Source organism: Rhopalosiphum maidis, chromosome 4 (genome assembly GCF_003676215.2).
Source record: "Rhopalosiphum maidis isolate BTI-1 chromosome 4, ASM367621v3, whole genome shotgun sequence".
Taxonomy (NCBI): Eukaryota; Metazoa; Arthropoda; class Insecta; order Hemiptera; family Aphididae; genus Rhopalosiphum; species Rhopalosiphum maidis.
Genome location: NC_040880.1, coordinates 38,133,685 through 38,154,157, shown reverse-complemented (window position 1 = coordinate 38,154,157; position 20,473 = coordinate 38,133,685). Strand labels below are relative to the sequence as shown.

The 20,473-nt window shown below is 27.3% G+C and overlaps 1 protein-coding gene across 1 annotated transcript in view; it reads right to left on the bottom strand.

Annotated features, from left to right (window-relative positions):
* LOC113548518 (locomotion-related protein Hikaru genki) overlaps window positions 1-20,473 on the bottom strand; it is a 116,111-nt gene that overhangs the window by 35,052 nt on the left and 60,586 nt on the right. The window contains exons 6-7 of the mRNA XM_026949448.1: window positions 12,926-13,060; window positions 7,300-7,449 (exon numbers count right to left, since the gene is read on the bottom strand). Coding sequence (XP_026805249.1) covers window positions 7,300-7,449; window positions 12,926-13,060 — 285 coding nt within the window. The remainder of the gene's footprint in view (window positions 1-7,299; window positions 7,450-12,925; window positions 13,061-20,473) is intronic.

Below are 20,473 nucleotides of genomic sequence, written 5' to 3'. Positions count from 1 at the left end.
TCAGTCAACTGCGAGTTCTGACATGCCTATGTCTACTGAAAAATAGCGAGCACGTTGTTACTTCTGAATTTTTACTTGCTAGTTTGAACAAACTGAAGGGCCTACACTTTCTTTTCTTTCACTAGAACTTTTCACACACTTATCTCTAAATACATACCATTAAAAAGTTTTTTCTTTTTTTTTGAAATAATATTGAACAAATTGCTTTTGTTTATTATAATATAAAATCTTATGTTGAACACTATAATATAAGAAAACTGTAGTAGAAGTATAATATTCATTAGTATCTTACATGATTTTATCTCAATATTATTTTTTAAACTATTTATTGTTAAATAAAAAGTGGCTATATTATTATTATACTTTTGAGATCCTTTTTATTTTTAATTTCAAAGACCGTTTGTCTGAGTTACTGGTATCAATTTCTTTTTAAATTTATTACATGGTATTTTTTCTTAAACAATACCCATTTTATAGGTTTGTGTACAAAATCAAAGAAAATAAATATAACAATATGAAAGGTCATTATTTTGATTGAATAATTTGTCATCAAAGAAAAAATCTAAAAGTTTCTGAGCTACACAAAACTATCTTATAAGTATCAATAATATGTAAAACTAAACAAACAATATCTCAATTTTTTAATAAGATTTTTGGTTTCTTTTCTTCATCACACATGTCATATTATATATTTATGTCCTATGTGAAGTTTTACTATGTACTTTTTGAGATTATCATATTTCATATTCTTCAATTGAAATTAAATTATATTTCATAATATACAAAAATAATTAAAAACCATTCGAGAAATGATAATTTTAATACTTTTTGTTCTTACTGCGTTTAGAATCACGTGTGTAAAATTATGGTAAGAAGGATATTATTTTAGAAATTTAAAACAAAAATCACTAAATGTATTTGGCTATTTGATATAAAATTTCAAATATAAGACTGAAAAGCGTGTAATAATATCATGTTGAAGTGTAGAAGTTTACCAAATTGATAATAATAACACCAAGATACAAAAAAAAAAAAAAAACGAAAGATATAAAATAACTTGAAATTTTGCTTAGTTTGGATAGTAATAAATATAAGGCTATATTATTATACTAAAAGTACAAAAACTACGCACAGGTGTTGTAGCCTGGAAATTTGGCAAAACAATATGTCACAGCATGACAGTCACATTAATGATACGAACTTAACTTAATACAAATAAAGGTGGTATCATATAAACATTATATGATTACCGTATTACAGATGATGATGACAATCATAATAATAATAATACCAGGTATTCAAAATAATATTAATAATAAGTGAAAATTGATGAGATGCTCTTACATGAACTAATGTTATTTACTTATTTATAATAGATATCTACAAAAAAAATTAGTTTGAGAAATCGAAAATGGGACAACACAATCGTGAGGGAACACACTAACTGGTATCACAATACTACTGCAAAAATATCCATATAATTCTATTACGTAATTTTATCGTAACATAGATATTTTTTCTATTGATTCCCACAGCGCTTTTTATAGCGAAATATCAATAGTAAATATTTACTCCTTCATAAACCACGGTAAAATTTAAACAGCGAATATTTCCTTCTTTTTAATTGTTTCCTCGCGAGTCGTGGTAAATATTCTCAAGTGAATAATTACTTGCTTAAAACTTTAAATTCGTAAATATTCACTCGGAAAATGTTTCTACTGGTAAATATTTTCTAGCAACGTTTGTCCAAATCATGGCATTATTATTTTATTTAATTGTAGTTTTTTTATCGAGGTCAAAAATTCAGTAAGAACTACAGGGCTAAATACGCGAAACCAAAAAAAAACGTAACCAAGAGGTCAATATTCACTAGAGATATATTTAGCGGCGAGGTAAAATTCCATGCCGAAAATAATCACGACCACTATGGTTTATCTGAAAAGCTGTGGACAGCTCACCGCATCGTCCTGCATTTCGCTTTCTTTGTGTGTATGTCGCGTGGGACAATATGCAGGATGAAAAGAAAGAGCAAAAAAAAAAAACAGTTAACGTTTACAACACGTGAGTAATGGGACCCGTGCTGTGGCTGTACAGCGAGAATCATCAATAAAACGTTAAACACGGTGAGAATGCGGAGAGCGTATTAATTTTATTTACGGGCTCGGTGGCCAAAGGGCGGTTGTTGGTGAGGCTGCTACTGCACAGATATATAATATACACCTAATATAAACGCTGGAGACGATGTGAGGTTCGGGGGAGACAGTGGTGCAAATCGGAAAAAATGTTCACGAAAAGTGGTTTCATGCCTTATGGTTATTAATTTGTTTATAATAACTTCACGCGGTTATTGGATATCGTACCAAACATATATTATTATTATATATCTATGTACTTTTTACAAGTTTAATTTATAAAATAGGAAATGCATTAATTTGTTATATTGATATTATATTTTGAAATTCGTCAATTATATAGACGTGGCTATCCTAACATAAATAGTAATTATACAGATATTAGTAGTTAAAATAATAAAAGATGGAAAACTATAAGACATTTTAAACTTAAAAAAAAAAATACAAACCTTAGTTAAAATCATTTTTTTTTTTAAATTGGGCACAAAATTATTTTAATATTCAATCACTAGTTGTTAAGATAAAACCAATTAGTGCCATTGAAGACATAGAACTCTATATTTAAATCAATGGAACGCGCTTTTATTTTTTAGGAACACACGGATAAACCATTCAGCGATAAGTCTCGGAGTTTCACAAATAATAAAAATAATAATAATATAATAAATTATGAATTTAATGCATAGGTATATCATAAAAGGGAGTTCCGAAGCAAAGCCTGTACACGCATGCGCGTGATCTTGTATTTATGCGTGTGTATGTGTAAGAAAGCGAGTCTGGTGCGTCGAAACTTATTGTTTCTGAAAGTTTCGAGTGAGCTCACGGCTACCGTTGTGAATATATATATATATATATATATATATATATGCACCACCCGAGTTCATTTTGAACATTTCCCGACCGATTCCCTGAATAATTAACGAGCCACGTGAACGAGAAAACGAAAACGAGTGTCTTTGTACGCGCGATTTTTGTTCTGCGACATTGGACGGTGAGGTAACTTACAGTTAATACTTTTCATATTATTATTATCGTTATTATTTATTATCATCATCGGGGTGTGTGTGCGATAGAATATGATGATAGGCTTCGTAGATACACATAAATAAGGGAGTGAGTAGTACGACAATATTAAATTGAATCACATTGAACGAATGTAATTGTCCAAGTTGTAAAACAAAAGTAATAACGCGTAGCTGTAAAACTATAATGTTCTAAAAATAAATTATAAGTAACTATAATAATCATCATATTTTAGCAACATTAAAGAGTTTTTATATTTACGTTAAAAATGTTAATGTAAAACTTAAAAGTGAGTGCATATATAAATGGCTATAAAGGTTTGAAAAATGTATTTTTTTTTCCTGCTATCATACCATTAGAATGACAAGAGCCAGAACGAATTAATTGTTTTAATTAAACCATTACTACTGTGCTATAATACCGAGAAATGGAAGTTTCCACAGGCTATCAGATTCGGCGGGATACGTTGTCCTGCAACGTTTCTGCGTACAGTAATTGACGATACGGTACTGCAAGAAAGATAAAATCTAATTTAATTTGAAACGATTTTTTTCTTATTATTATTTTTTTTCTACACTTTTGGACCCACGTTAATCCGCGGATGTCCCCTAGTTTAATTACTGACCATTATGCTAGGAGGAAAGAATAATTTTTTTTTTTTTTTTTACCGTAGGAATTGTAGAACTGCTAATCACTTTCAATTAATAATCGTGAAAATACAATTCCGCTGTAATTTTTAGGGTGCGTTATGGTCGTTTTATCCACGATTATTTTATTGTGGTTGGAAAAAAAATAAGCAGTGTAGGTACTCGTATATTCTGACAGTAACGTGTAATCTTTGGTATTTTGTTGGCGTGTGTAAGTGATACACCATAAAATGTCAACAGACGGTAAAACGTAAATATATTTTTGCTTCAAATATAACATATAACCCATCTAAATGAAAACCATGGTAAATATTTAAAGAAACAAAAATAAATAGTTAATAATAACTTATCCAGCCTAATAATATTTGATCTTATATGAATATTATTTTTTCAACTTACACCTACCCTGAAATCTGAATACGGGAATAAGGTTTCGATAACATAGTGAACTTTCAGAACTTCAGCAACAACAAAACTAATTAATCCAGTAGCAATGTAGCATACTAAGAGTTCACGATATTCAAAGGTTATGAAAGACCCTTTTCATTTTAAGCTATATATATTAAATATATGGTATAAGATTATAATAGCCTTAAGGGGATTTGATGCCGAACGTATATTTGTGAAGAAAACATAGCAACAATTTTTCGTGATAAGAAATCTGAAAACGTACTTGAGTTCGTTATGGAGTTAACATAAGATCGATCATACAACTTTTATGAATTGCGATTTTTATCTTCTGCTCTAAATTAATTTTAAAATGTAAAAATTGAAGAATCTTCTAAAAGCAATTTTTTAGAATTTAAACAAAAATAAAAATTCTAGATGATTTATCTCAAGTAATGTTCAAAATGAGTTTAAATATGTTTACATATTTTTTACCATGAAAAATACGTTAGAATTTCGTCCTATTATTTGGTACTTAGTGAATTTTACCTTTTGGGTAAAGACATGCTGTTTAGTAAAAATATTAGTTCTCGACTATAAATTAGTGAAACGCGGATTTGTTACGTTCGTGAAGTTGGCCCACCTAAGTTTTGCAATTTTTTTAAAATCTATGCCATTATTTTGCAAGTTATTTGCAAGTATTTGCAAGTCAGTTTTTAGAATTTGCAAATCCAAGCTTTCACCGTGAAATCAAAAAATTGAAAGTTGGGCCAACTTCACGTAGCTCACCCACTTTGACCCAGAACTTCGAAATCGGTATCAAACGAAAGCTAATGATTAACAAGTAATCTTAGGCTCATTTTTGCAATTTTCAAGTCATTCAGGTAGCCGCTATAAACTTTCGAATGTGTGAAGTTAGCCCAACCAAGTTGTCCAAAAACTTTGAAATTGGTATCAAATGAAAGCTAACGATTAGCAAGAATTTGCAAGTCTATTTTTAGAGTTTGCAAGTGATTTACTCGGCCAGCAAGAGCTTTCAAAGTTATGAAGTTAGCCCACCCAAGTTGTCCAAAAACTTTGAAATTGGTATCAAACGATTATAATTATATCAATATTTGCAAGTCACTATGGCGGCCACTATTACTTTTTGAAGCTGGGAATTTCAATCAAGAATATTTTTTTATAATTGGTTATTAATCAAAAGCCAATGATTTTCACGTGCGTGAAGTTAGCTCCTACCACCAATCACCATGATCGATTTTTTTGAAAATTATGTACTCATTTTGCAAATTCTGGAAACCAATTTCTCGCAGCACTCTTATTTTGAGCTACGAATTTCAAAATGACGCCAACATTTTGCAAATTGGTTTTTCGAATTTGCAAATCAATATTTTTTTTTTTGGCGAATTTTACAATTTTTTTTTTTGCCAGCCCCGATCCATTAGGAAAATATGCCAAAATTTTAAAAATTAATTGAAAATTGGTTTATAGATAAATAAATCTAAGTTGAATAAAAAAAAAATCAAATTAAGAAAATGATGGCAAGTTAAATTAAAAAATCTAAAATTTAATTTTTATTCATCTTGGTCTTTTTCCAATTTTCTTTTTTGTTTATTCGACTTTGATTTTTTTTTAATAGTTGATTTTACTATTTTTTTCTATTTTTTAATTCGACTTGCCCTATTTCTTAATTTGAATTTTTTACTCAACTACATTTTTTTTATTTAAAGGGCGTTAGTTACACCAAATTTCAATTTTTTGATTTTACGGTGAAATTTTTGATTTGCAAATTCTAAAAACTGACTTGCAAATACTTGCAAATAACTTGCAAAATAATGGCATAGATTTTAAAAAAATTGCAATACTTACGTGGGCCAACTTCACGAACGTGATTTGTTCGTGCAGAACGCAAGGGTACCATACCAAATATTTTTACTAAAACCACATACACGCTAATGATAAATTACTACCTACGCACTTTCTATATTCACAAGAAACTCTCTTAGAAACTCATACAGTTCACTATATTTAACTCCTTAAGAACTTTCGGTATCAACTTCCTTATAATATAGGTACTGTAGTCTATAGTAATTTGGTGATATACTGTATTATTTAAGATGATGCAACAACCACATGTCTTACAAATGTATACTATAGCAAATTTGAGTTCAGTAAAACTAATTTTATGTTGTGGACACCCACAATTCACTAGAATTAATTTACTTGCGATAACATAAAATTGGTCCTGTTAAACAAAGTTTTACCATGTTAAACATTGATAGAGCTGAGACAACGTACAATTTGGAAGGTGTTAAATTAAGTTTTTAATATTTATTTAATAAATATATTATATATGTATATATTTAATATATTATCATAAAGTATTAGTAGATAGTATTTTAATTTTATTTACAAACATAGTTTGTATTTAAATTTTTTATTATTATAGGACAAACATTCAATTTACATACTATTTCTAAATACCAAATAACGTATAAGAGAAATTTATAATATATAAAATAAAAACAAATCTCGTGATTCATTTAAAGATTGAAATAATTTGTATTTATTACTTTTTTATGTTTCAATTCCAGTTTTAATGTAAGTACAAAGATCATGACTTCAAAACAAATAAATTAAGAAAAGTTAGTTCAAAGTTTTATAGGTTATTAGGATATTTTTAAAAAAAACTTTAAAATGAAAAATGTTCAAATTATTGAAGTTAGTGCAAAACAAATGAAGAAAGTAAGTTATTTATACAACATAATAATTAAGATTGAATTAGACGCTTATTATCTTGAAAATAAAATTATTTTCTGTTGAACGAATCATTTATTTTTATCGAAATTAATTACCATAATATTTTTTTTGATCATTTTAATCTAGAAATATTTAGAATTAAAATATTTCAAAAATAATACTTTACATTTACATTATACATTATACATATATACGTAAATACATTATTCTTGTTATGTTAAACTTAGTATTAAAATATTTTTTAAAAAGACAAATGGCGACATGATTTACTTCTCAGTCATTGGTAAAAAGATTTTGCAGTTTATACCAATACCCGCAAATTAATTGGTGTAATAACAATATTAACTTACCTGAAGGAAGACAGGTGATATTTGCAGAACCTTTAAGGAAAAATCCAGGTGGACAGTTGAAGTATGTTGTCTGACCAAGCCTATGCCCACTTGCTCTATAGTTAAGATGAGGATTGAGATTCATGCTGGGCACTGGCTTACAGTGGATATCTATAGAAAATAGTAATAATACATAAGTAAATACATTAAATTTAATAAAAATAATCATAATAACATGCCTATAAAACGTCAATTTCTGAATTTTTAGTTTATTTATAGAAAGATAACAATAAATAAATATACCTTACTGTACATATGAGCGTAAATATAATATTGTAAATAATTTAGCCTGATAAGTGATAACTATTTTAATTTATGAACACCCCTCAGGTATAAAATATGCTTCTTGTTGCTAGTTTTTTAATTCTTGATTTAGTATGTTTGTTTAAATTACTCTTTCTAACTTTTTTTTTCTATTATTTTACACGCAATATACCATTTGTTTATTTCTCAATTAAATTATGTATATTTCCTTGTATTTTTAATATTAAATTAAACTTATTCGTTCAAATTCACAGTAAAATATTCCATTACTCAATGATAATAAACTATATATTTTTATCATAACGGATAACAATAAACTGACTACAAATAGCATTAGAATTTATATTGTCTATTTTAAACGATGTTAATATAATGCTGAGTTAACTTGATTAAAAAACAACATAATTGGACGGCTAAATAATAGGTAGTTTATTATTTATCAGTGATAAACCATTTATATTCGCCAAACGATTACTAGTCAGTAGTCATTAACACGAACTATAAAGCCAACAACAAAAACTAAATTATTTGACGTGTGTACCCATATTATTTTAGTGTGGTATTCATTGGTTACGGTACAACAATTTAGACATAAATTTAAATTTTTTCCAGTAAAAATATAATTGAAATGTGTACATTTTTATACGAATAGAATCATATTATTATGTTATTCGATTTTTTATTGAGTAGTTAAAGAGTTAATAAAACTATTTTTGTATTGCTGTGAGTTCTATGAGTTGTAAACTTCAACGAAAAAAGTTTTGTCAATACATAGTCTGTATGAAAATACATCATACAAAATTATATTAAGTTCATGGCAAAATATAGTTTTTTAGACTAACGTAAAATGTTTTTCTATAGAGTAATAAGTAAATTTCTTAATGTTTCCACCTTGGCGTTTGGAAATAAAACTTAATACCTTGAGTAAGTAATTAAAGTACGACAAACACAAAACAAACCCAACAGTTATTACCTCCGGATATAAAATAATCGTGGAAATATTTTGCAAATTAAATCAAAATACTAATACAGTAAGTAACTGAGATAAGTATCTGATACACAAAAATTGACACAAGGAGTAGCCTCCGCAATTATCCAAGATTAAACTAATTTATAGCATAAAATCTTTTCAGAAATCGGCATATTATTCTCAACAGAATAACATGTCATTCACGAAGCAGTAAAATTAATTAACAAGAATACTTCAAGTAATATATTTACGAAAACCATTCACAACTTATTCACATTTTTAGAATTTCAAATCTTTTCTTAACAAATGAAATTGCTTAAAATATCCAAAATGAATTGAACTCGACCAAAAAGGATATGTATAGAATTTACGTGAGTGACTTCACATGTAGTAATAATTGGTAATAATATTGTTGGTGAAATAGCATTGTTATTGTGACTAGAACAATCATTTACCGAACAATCGTTGATTAATCACATTAAAACTTCATTACACAAAGATCGGCAATTTATTAGGATATGTTAAAACTATTACAATTAATTTCTATCCACTAAAAAACTCAAAAATCAAAAGAATTAATAATAGTATATTAAAAACTGAACATTTCTCGACATTTCAAAAGACTATAATAAATCACAATAGCAAGGGCCAGAATTGGACATTTTCATTAACCCACTCGGTCATAATCAACAAATAGGTATTTTAAGCGGACTAACAACTCAACATACAGTTCAGAATACCAAAATATATTAACTAACTTTTCCATATATCAAACAATCTAAAAAGAATCTTTCAACGCAAAAAACTGCAGCAAATGCCTGAATTTTCTAACCAAATAAACATTGTAAATAAATAAAAACGAGTAAAGATATTGAAGAAAAATAATATAAAAGAATACGTGATAAGATTAATGAATAATAATAAACAATAATGTGACCACTACACAGTGAAATGTAACACCACACCTTCTGGATAATATTCCACCGATGCTATTGATGAATTGGCCACACGGAATACCTAAATAATTGTAAACATAGTTATAGTAAACTAAAGATATTATTGATTCGATGAATATAAAGCAATTAATAATGATAAATTATGTTGCTAGAGAATTAATCAAACAAAGACATGGATTAACATGTTTAGAACAAATTAAAATTTAAATGGAATAGAATAAGACTATTAACATCTAATTAATTACGATAAATCAAAATTATTACACAAATTCGGTTCGAACCGTAATATCATTAGTCAACATAGGGAACGAAGTAGTAATAAATTTCCACCTACGGTTTCATTTATGGTACTTAATGAACAAAGAAGAACAAAAAATATGTTCAACTTTTAGTGTTGGTACCAGAAATGACTTAACATATTATTATACACAATGTTTGTGAATAAATTATCTAAATATATTATTATTATTGTTTATTAGATAAAATTACTTTGTACCTTAACGTTAACACTTAAAATATTTTATTTACTATTTTGATACAATCATTATACTACTTTAATACTACTTTTTTATTAGTTATTAAAAGAATTTGTCCACTAACGCTTAACCCAATCACCTTTCAAGACAGTAATTTTTAATATCGTTATTTTTGAAATATTAATTTTATTAACAAAGAAGATGATATATTTAAAAGAATAAATAACGTGTAATATATTGTGATATTATAAATGATCATAATTTGTTATACTATTATTATTATTGTAGTAAATAACATTTTAAAATAAGAAGACACTAATGTTATTCTTAAAATATCTTAGGTTAAAACTATAATGCAAATTTGATATTTTTCATTTAAAGCTTCTTAAATTATTATTCGTGTCTCGTTTACGGTGTATCCCTATAGGCTGTACAATTCATTTATCACTTACTTTTAATCCCGTGAGTATGTTAAGTACAAAACGTCCACGCGTTTTATATTTTGATCTTATAAAACAAGAAAAGTAGATTTATAAAGACCAGTGAGGTTTATAAATTATAACAAAAGCTTAAACTTATTACGTAATAGTTTTGTTGCAAAACTTTTTTATGCAATTACTTAATGTTCTAAATTGGCCGATTAAATTGTTAGGTATTACATTATTAACTATAAAATATACTATTATTATACATAAACTACGATTAATAAATATAAAATGTCAATCTTTAATGTAACTTAAATTAATAAAATACATAGTGAAGTTTATGATGGTATTTAGATAATTGTTCATTATACTAAAACATTCATAATAAAATTCAAAAACGACCAACAAAAAATGAATTTAAAAATAAATTACAAGAGAAATATACCCATATAGCAATTTAAACATATTCAATATTTAATACATATGTTGCTTACAATATTACTAAATTACACATTGGTGCAATATGTTTTTCACATGTATGAGCAAAATATTGTTCAAAAATATTCACATCCCATTTCGAAAATATGTTTTTAGAATTATTTTTACAACATGTTGATTCAAATATTAGCACAATGTATTTTTATTATGTAATATAAATATTTTCTATAAAAAACATAATTAAAACGTTTTAAAAATATTTCTTTAAAAGATTGTGTCAATATTAAAGAGTGTTCTACGTTCCAATATTTCTTTAAGATAGTTGTAACAGTATAAAAAAAAATATTTTAACAATATGTTTAAAATAAGTTACCACAGCAAAATATTCACTTATAACCCAATTAAATACTAAAGTATAAAAAAACTCAACGCAACGCTCAAAGCCTATAGGCTTTGAACTTTCAAACGTACGTGCTATTCTTGCTGGTGTCCCCTAAGGCGCGATTTCATCTCTCACTCTATACATTAAAAACCAAGCAGACCAACCAATTATTTCTCAAATCTTAGTATCTAGCCAAATTCACCGATCGTTAAATCATTTTTACTTCTCATGGTTACACTTCTCATATGTCTCATTAACTGCCAGTAAACACCTTAAATGGCTAAAAAACTATTTAAATTGATATGAAATTGTGTGGGTATTTTAAGTGGTAAATTAAAATAAATAATAAAAAGCATTCTTATACTTATACCTATCACTTTTAGTTTAAAAATGGTATAGATCCCCCAGTTTTACAGACAAACGTCTATAACCAGGGTTATATCTACCTGAGTAATGACTTTGAAATTATCCTAGTCCGAGAAGGCTTAAATAAATTGGTGTAGATATTTAGTAATATAAAATTTAAAAAAATGTATACAGGTATGTACATAGATTATGTATCTCTTCAAAAGCTGGGTAATCCTCTTAATTTCATACCTAACTATGATCACATATGTTTATCGTAAATACATTGCATACATTGTATATTTTTAATAAAATTAAACAAAAAATATTTAAGTATAAAAGTTTAAGTTATACATACAGTTACTTATCTGATTTCTATAATAATGAACTACTACAATTTGCATTGTACTCATACTCGTATGTATTATACCTTTTACCCTGTATTATTGATTAATAAAATAACTAGAACTTAGATGAGTAGACATTAGAATTTGTTCAAATGTATACATTTATTAATAAACTATAATATTATAAATATTATTATTATATGACCATAAAAATTATTCAATACTATATAAGTTTCTTTATAAAACAATATTTTTTTTTTCTATATTTATTATGCGTTATATTATAATACTGATTTTGAATGAAAATTAAAAATGAAAAGCTTGCAGACTTATTACATAAAATATATACTATGAAACGCATATAATATTTATAATTTATTATTATTTATTAAAACATTTTAGACTCAATCAAAAAATAAATTTAAACACTATTAATTTATTTTATTTTGAGATTTAATGTTACATGATTTTATTATTGTTAACTATTTCTTATGATCATATTTTTAACGTTGTTTTATATTAATTAATTCTTATTTTGTTTGATTAACGTAAACATATTATTCTTATTTTCAATCCAATGACTATTTTGATTTCACTTATTGCAAGTATAATTGTATAATTTAGAATATAAAATTGTACACAATATTATTGTTTCTAATGTTATAATAATGATATAGTATTATATAGTCGTTTAAAATTTTTGACAATACGTTTTGAGCTCGAATTAATAGCAAAACCTATACTCTTGGAGGTAATTAAACTAAAATTATGTATATGTTCAGTCGTATTATTGGTTTTTAGAAAACCAAAATATTTTTGTTAAAAAATAAAAATAAAACTATGCTATAAAATAATTATTTAAAAATTTATTGAAAACTGAAAACACCATTTGAATATTTTATTATAAGTCTTTAAAGCGACTTCTTAAAATAATATATAACTTTAATACATTTTTCATTATTGTGTATTAGTGTTATAGCTTACCTGAAACTTGTAGTGTTATAGTGTTGTTTATTCCATGTGAAGTAGTGCAAGTGAATGAGCCTGTATCAAATTGTTTTACATAGTAAATAGATAATCGATATTTCCAGTTGCGTTCGTCGTTTCCTATCGCCCATCCTAAAAAAAAAAACATCATTAAAATAATTATCTTGATAGTATTAATGTTATTAAAAAAAAATTGTGTTTTGTTCCAAATCATAATCATCTTTGCGATTTTAAAGAGCCGTGGACAGAAAGCAAAAATAAATAAACAGAATACAGTTCGCTGAACACTGAACCTCTAACGAACTAGAAGTAATATTGGACACAGGGCGAGAGAGTGAGAAAAAGGTGTGTCGTCGTAAAAATGTGTGAGTATACGAAAAAAATATGCACCAGTTAGGTCGGGATTGTTTTAGATTTTAATTCCGCATAAATACAAGCTATCCGGAGGTCGTAAAGCCCGTATGAAAATTCGGCGATACGTGAAATGTGTTTTAAACGCTGAACAAGTTGGCGGAAATCAATACCACGTAAATTATTCATACTCGTTTGAAATCATGCTAAACAATTGGTTTACTGACAATGAAAGAATTCCGTAAAAAAAAAAATTAATCAACTTTCGTCTAATCGAATAAAAATCGATATAAAGCCATAGGATACTCGCTTGTGTCATATATATTCTTCACGGTAATTGAATCGTATACTCGTAAAAAAAAAGTTTGTTTTCAATGTCCGTTAAAATTCTAAAAACTGTAATAGAACAAAGTCGAACAAATAATTGCACAAATGGAATTAAGTTTAAATTGGCTAATTTATAGCGACTAGTGGTCTTAAATCGTTATACGTTTTAAACATTTGGGTTTAGATTTGACTCAAAACTAATATAATATGCTATGTTCTTATTAGGTAATAAGAAATCCTTCAAGAAAAAAAAGCTATTGCAATACAATGTTCTATTTATTATTTTCTATAATCGTATCCAAACGAGCATTCATGATTGTACTTTAAAGTGGACATTGATTGTTCTAAAACTTATTTTTGATCTAAAAAACACATCTCCTGCGATAAAACTTTATTTAATTGCTAATGAAAATTACACATTAAGGTTAATTTATTATTTTTTAGTAGATATAAGGTATTATATACCTACTGAAAATATTATATACAGTATAAAATATATTGTATAGTTCATTTAGAAATACAAGAATACTGACATTAAAATAATAAATTGTGTTGTATAGCATTCGTGGTGTTAATAATCGTAATAATAAATATACTTTTAATTAACTAAGATTAAAAAAAAAGTTTGTCTTTTCTATAAAAAGATATTTGGCTTTCATATTATATAGATAAAATTAAATTTGATTGTTCGGATTTGAGTTTTTTTGTTTTGTGATGTTTGGATGTTGTATTTATATAATTTATTCTCTTTTTTAATTGATTAATTTTGTTTTTTTTCCAATGTATATATATATATATAAATATATTTTATCAAACATAATATAATATTTTAGTGTATTTTAGACTTAGTTCTTTTTGTTCTGATAAAATAATGCTTCGTGAATTGAATTAATCATATTTAATATATTATTGTGTTATTAAAATAAAGTAGTTAATCTTCTTATTACTATTGACAAAAATACAATTATTGAAATAATGATTTGTACTAAAGCAGTCTTATAGCTAAATATTTTAATTTCTAGAGATTAATTTTGTTAATTCCGGAAAAATGGATGATTAAATGGGGTTGAGATATTGGAAATTATTGAGAAGAGGGATGAATGCTTCTGTGATTTTTGAATTGAATATTTTTCTTTATATATATCCATTTTGCTTCATTTGTCGTTATAATATTATTGATTAATGATTATTTACTGTTTTTAGTAAATTACAATAATATTGTTATTAGTTCTTACACGTCATTATTATGTGTATAATTTGGATACTATTATGATAACTAAATATATATTTAACTGAAAATCAGCATATAAGTTACAGACACCTATAATATTGTAATGTAATTTATTGATGTGTATAATTTAATTTATTTATTCACCGGAAGTAGAACTAAGATATATTCAAATAGTGCAATATATATACAACTTTGTTATAGTTATATGACTATTATACTTAATTTATTTTAATAAATAATATTGATCGATGTGTGAATAATAAGACCTTGCGGATCACGATCAAAATGTGATATTTAAAACTCAATTATTTTATATTTGAATTATTGAATAAATACAATATTTAACGCGTCAATGGGCAAATTGAATACATAGAAAATATTTATTAAATTGTGAAATGTTTATTGAAATCATAATATAATACTCCCGTTTCACATACTCAGCAAAAAAAAAGTTATGATTTTATATGTGAAAAATAATAATACATACATTTACTAATAATCTGTAAACACTGAAATCTGTGTTTATCACACGTAAATGTCACATGATCACTATAGAATAATTGTTTACAATTAATAAAGTACAAATTCATTTTTATTCTAACTGCTGTACAAACCGATAAATGACGAAAAATACAAAAGTCTTTCACACAGATATTTAGATGTAATTTGCACATATGCATTTATTTGGTGTAATTGTATTGAAACATGCATTGATCGTCAATCATTTAGAAATACTGTACACAAATGAACGTTTATTACGAATGTATATTGACCTAGGCACACAAGTGCGTAATATCTGTCATCATGAAACACAGTGTTTGTAAATCAACAACAGCCACCTACTATACACCGAACTATATATTATATTATTATGAGTAAACATTTACACGTGGGAAGAGGTGATACTTGATACAATTGCAATTTCAATACCCTTTTGGGTGACGTCAAAAACCAATATCAGGGCCATAACTACGTTAAACCTTAATCTCAAGTGATAAATATAATTTATTGCATTGTTCGTCAAGCAAATATTACAACAGTTTACACTTTAAACTCTAAAATAAGTTTTAAATTATAATTTCAACAATCAAATTCTGATAAAATCGATATCTTCGATTTTATTATATTATATATATACGTCAAAAAAGAGAGATACGAAGTCTTCAGAAACGTTTCGAGAAGGTAATTTTATTAAATTATAATAGTAATAAATTTGTATAAGAAATAAGTACATAAAATATGTAACAAATTTAATTTTCATTGTTAAAAATAAATTAACGAAATAAATGGAATAGATTTTTCAATAAACAGTATTTTATTTTCATTGAGGTTGAAATGATTATGTATTGTACCTATCAAAACGCCGGCAGTTTAATTTCGAAAGTATAAAAAAAGAAAATACCCTTTATTCCAGAATAAGTGCAGATGTAGCGCGTGCGTAAAAAAATGTATAAAAAAAATACATTAATATAATTAAAATATGTGTACACGTATATATATATATATATACATTACATATACTGCACGGAATTAAATGTTTATATTAAACATTTATATTCTAATGTATTCCAGTATATACATATTGTTGTTGCGATGTGGGTGCTTTAATGGTTTGAATAAACGGCCTTGTCCACCTAATAATTTTCATTAATCCCTTGTCCGTCAACATGGACCAACGCAAACATTTCAACCGGTGCAGTGGTTGTTTTCCCGGGGCCAGGCGCGAAGGGTCGTAAAATTCGGCTGACAGAAGACACGCGGCAAACGGATTGGGTGGGGGTAGGGGGAATTAGGAGCCCGTTGGGAGGTTGTTGGGATTCAATGCGGGCAGTGGACGATTACACTGTCCATTGAAATAATGACCGAAACGCAATAAAAAATAAACGCACACATAAATAAAACAGTAATAACCTGTACACATATTTATATTGCATACAGAGTGATTTACCGAGCGCGCTCACATCCGTCTCATCCTTAACCGCTGTGCGCATTAGTTTAAGTACTAATTTTTGGAATTTTCAAATTTATAATATCGTCTATAGACATAATAAAAAACCACGGAATAATAGAAGTTTAAACTCGGTACGCGATAGAATTTGGTTAGGCTCAGCGTGAACCTCTCGCGCTCTGTATAATATAATAACGGTCGTGTATTTATTTACTGTCGCTGCAGCATATTTTATAAACACGGACAACTTACAGCGTCTCGGGTTTGACCGGCGGTGTGTGTGGTGCGGTCGGACATTAATAAAATAATAACCACGTTCGTCACGTCTATTCGAATTGAAATATTCGAGATTAATGTGCGTTGGTGGCGTGTCCGTGTCTGCGTGTATGTGTGTGTGTGTGTGTGTGTATGTGGCGCGTGTAAATATTATATACGCGAACTGTAACTGCAGTCACATTATACCGCCGCCGGCAGTGCGTAAATTCATAATATAACGCGATGCGAAAGGGTATATATTTTATTATACGTATCATGCGCGCTCGCGAAGGTTGCGGGGAGCGATTCTGCCTCTGCATCCGGCCTTTGGCGTGCCACTGCGGCCGAGTGCCGACAACGCAGGGTCGTATTATGCAATAAAGGTTTCGACTTTCAAAAACGCCGGTTATTCTCGGAGATAAACGGTCGTGTCAACCCCCCCTCACTCTCCCCCCGCCACCTCCCCGCCTCTAGACTCCTGCCGCCTTACGTTCACTGCGCCACTTTCGTATTATCGCGTGTATTTATGTGATATTATTTCGAGACCTCGCCGACTTATATAATAGCTCCGAAACGCCCGCACCGGACAATAATACACGCGCTCTCGACTTTTGATTCCGCGCACCAGTTGGTTCCAACCCAAATAGACGGCGGGATTATAAGTGACGAGACACGTACGTTTCAATCAACTGATTCAGGCAGATGCGTACGTTCCATCGTGCAATACTCGCGCATTCGGCGTGCCCCCGATAATAATTGTCCATGCATATAATTCAACGTACAGATGAACGATTCATTTATAATTCAAATAATATATATATATATATATAAAGAGTATCATCGGTGGGCGTATTCTCCTACCAAGCCTTGTGTAAAAATCTTCTTGCTAATCATTTAAGCGTGTTGTATAAAATATGTACAGATTGTTTAATTTCAAATAAAAGACAATATATATATATCGTGATATAAAAAAAAAAAAGTTGTAATTTATCGAAAATTCTAGACAGAGACTATTCTAGACTTCAAACAATACAAAAGTATATTACTATGTTTAAGTAATATACTTATAATAATATTATTATGTTTAACATTTAATTAAGCCCGAGATATTGTAAAAACCAGTTTATTTAAAAAAATCTTCATTCATCGAGAAAGTCCAGTGGGAAAATTAGTAACATATAAAAAAAATACCAGCCAAAGATTAATTAACAACCGTACATTATTTTACGAATATCATCTTATGAGAACTATTATTATTATTATTATTATTATTATTTCGTGAGCCATTGACATCATTGTATTACATCAATCTGAAATTAAAATATGAAGTAGTATATTAAATATAATTTTATTTTATTATTATTTATTTGTTCGTCTTAATTAAAGATCATTGCCTTTTCATCTGACGACTTAGTAATTTATTACGATATGAAACGATGTTATGTTTCATAAGCACACAATATTCATAACTCAAGGTTATAGGTTACAGTGATCTGATTTTTAATAACAACAAGGGTTTGTTATTATAAATAATTTTGATATAATTGACAGCTTCTGAACAGACGCAATGCATTAATCATGTTTTAAATCATTATGTTATACTTGTTAAATTTGAAAAACTGAACCATAATTTGGTGTGTTTAAACCCAATTTCGTTTGATTCATTATTTTAGGTTACGGTCACTGATCAGTAGTTCGTAAAAAGGCTTAATCACTGAATAACTCACAGTGAATTTGATGATGCTTAGTCAATTAATTATGAGTTGACGAGTATATTTTTGATTGAAAACATTAAATTGCTATAAACAAACAAATATGTATAATTAATCATTTCGTAATTTTATCAAGCTTGCGTTTTTATGAAAAACATGTCATTTATTCAATTTTAATTGGTTCCAAATAAAATTATAACTAGGTATATTTTGGTTAAGCCTTTTTATATTGCATTTTTATAAAATTACGGTTTCTAATTTTCTATGACATTAAATACCATCGTATTATAACAGGTAATTATAATGATTAATGCAAAAAAAAAATGATAATTTAATCGACAATGAATTTAAATAATGTATGAACATATTAAGAATACAATTCATCATCAAAAGACATACTTCTTGAATGAATATTTAATACATTTTTAATTGAATTTTTAATGTCACTGTTTTATTCGTTTTTGTTACCAATGTAATTGTGTAAGTGTTTTACACGTCTTGTATATCTACATGTTTCACAAAATGTAACACATTTTTAAAGTGTAAGCCCAGACCTTTTAGTAAAATAAATTTAGTTTTCGTTCCTTTTGTAATCATTATTTTACGTAGAAATAATATACATTTTCTGTTTCGCACCTGTTCATGACCGCTTTAACAAAACGGGATTTAAAGTTATAGCCTTGTGTAAAACATAATAACTTGCAGACCATACGTGCATCTGGGGCTATAATACTATACTCCCCCTTCCAGCTCGTATTTCCTCGTTTTGCCTAATGACAAGTCCATACTATTTTTCATACGACCACATGACCCTGGTAACTGGTAAGCCCTTTGCTAAAGCCACATGTAATATTTTGGTTTTTTCGTTGATATATTTCCTTGTTATTATTTTCTTGAATATTACGAGCCTCCGGGGAGAAAAGTACAAAAAACCGTAAGTATGAAAAAATATCGTGTATTTACGAAATGAAATACAGTTAATTTTATTAGCTATGCAATGTGTTTTACATAAAATGAGAATTATAATAACAATAATGAATATAAAATTATATAAAAAGAATTAGACTTTATTGCGGTTGTGTATCTTAAAATATTTTTTTTCTAAACTAAGTATCCCTTTAAGATAATTTAATTTGCTAATACTGTTAGTACTGATTACATCTTACCTACAAAAGTTATCAATTATAATATATTATTAGAACTAAATAGAGCAAAAAACTTTTATTACACATTTTAGTTATTAAAGTAAGTGATCGAAATGTTTATTTTATTCAATTAAATATAGAAATTTGCCTACAGATCTCTCTTCCAACCAGCCGACCCGTTTGGTTGTTTTGTCTAAAATGATTATTTCTAAAATATTTATTCAACACATTTCATTACTTATAACTTTTATTTTATACATAAAAGAGAGATATACTATATTTTATATACTGCAATAAGTAATAAACTGCAGTTTAAATTATAAGCATGTAATAGACACGTGTTTTTTTTATTTGTGAAATAAAAGTATACAAATCATACTAATTAAATAGATACAAATTAGATTATATGGAATTTAGAACTTATAATAGGTACATGCATTAATTTTGTTCCATTTAGTACCTATGTTAAACTAATGAGTATTGATTTGTCTTGATTGGGTTATTAATTAATTTTTATCATAACTAATTTATAAATCAATTAGACACTAAGTACAGAGAATTACTAAAAATAAATAA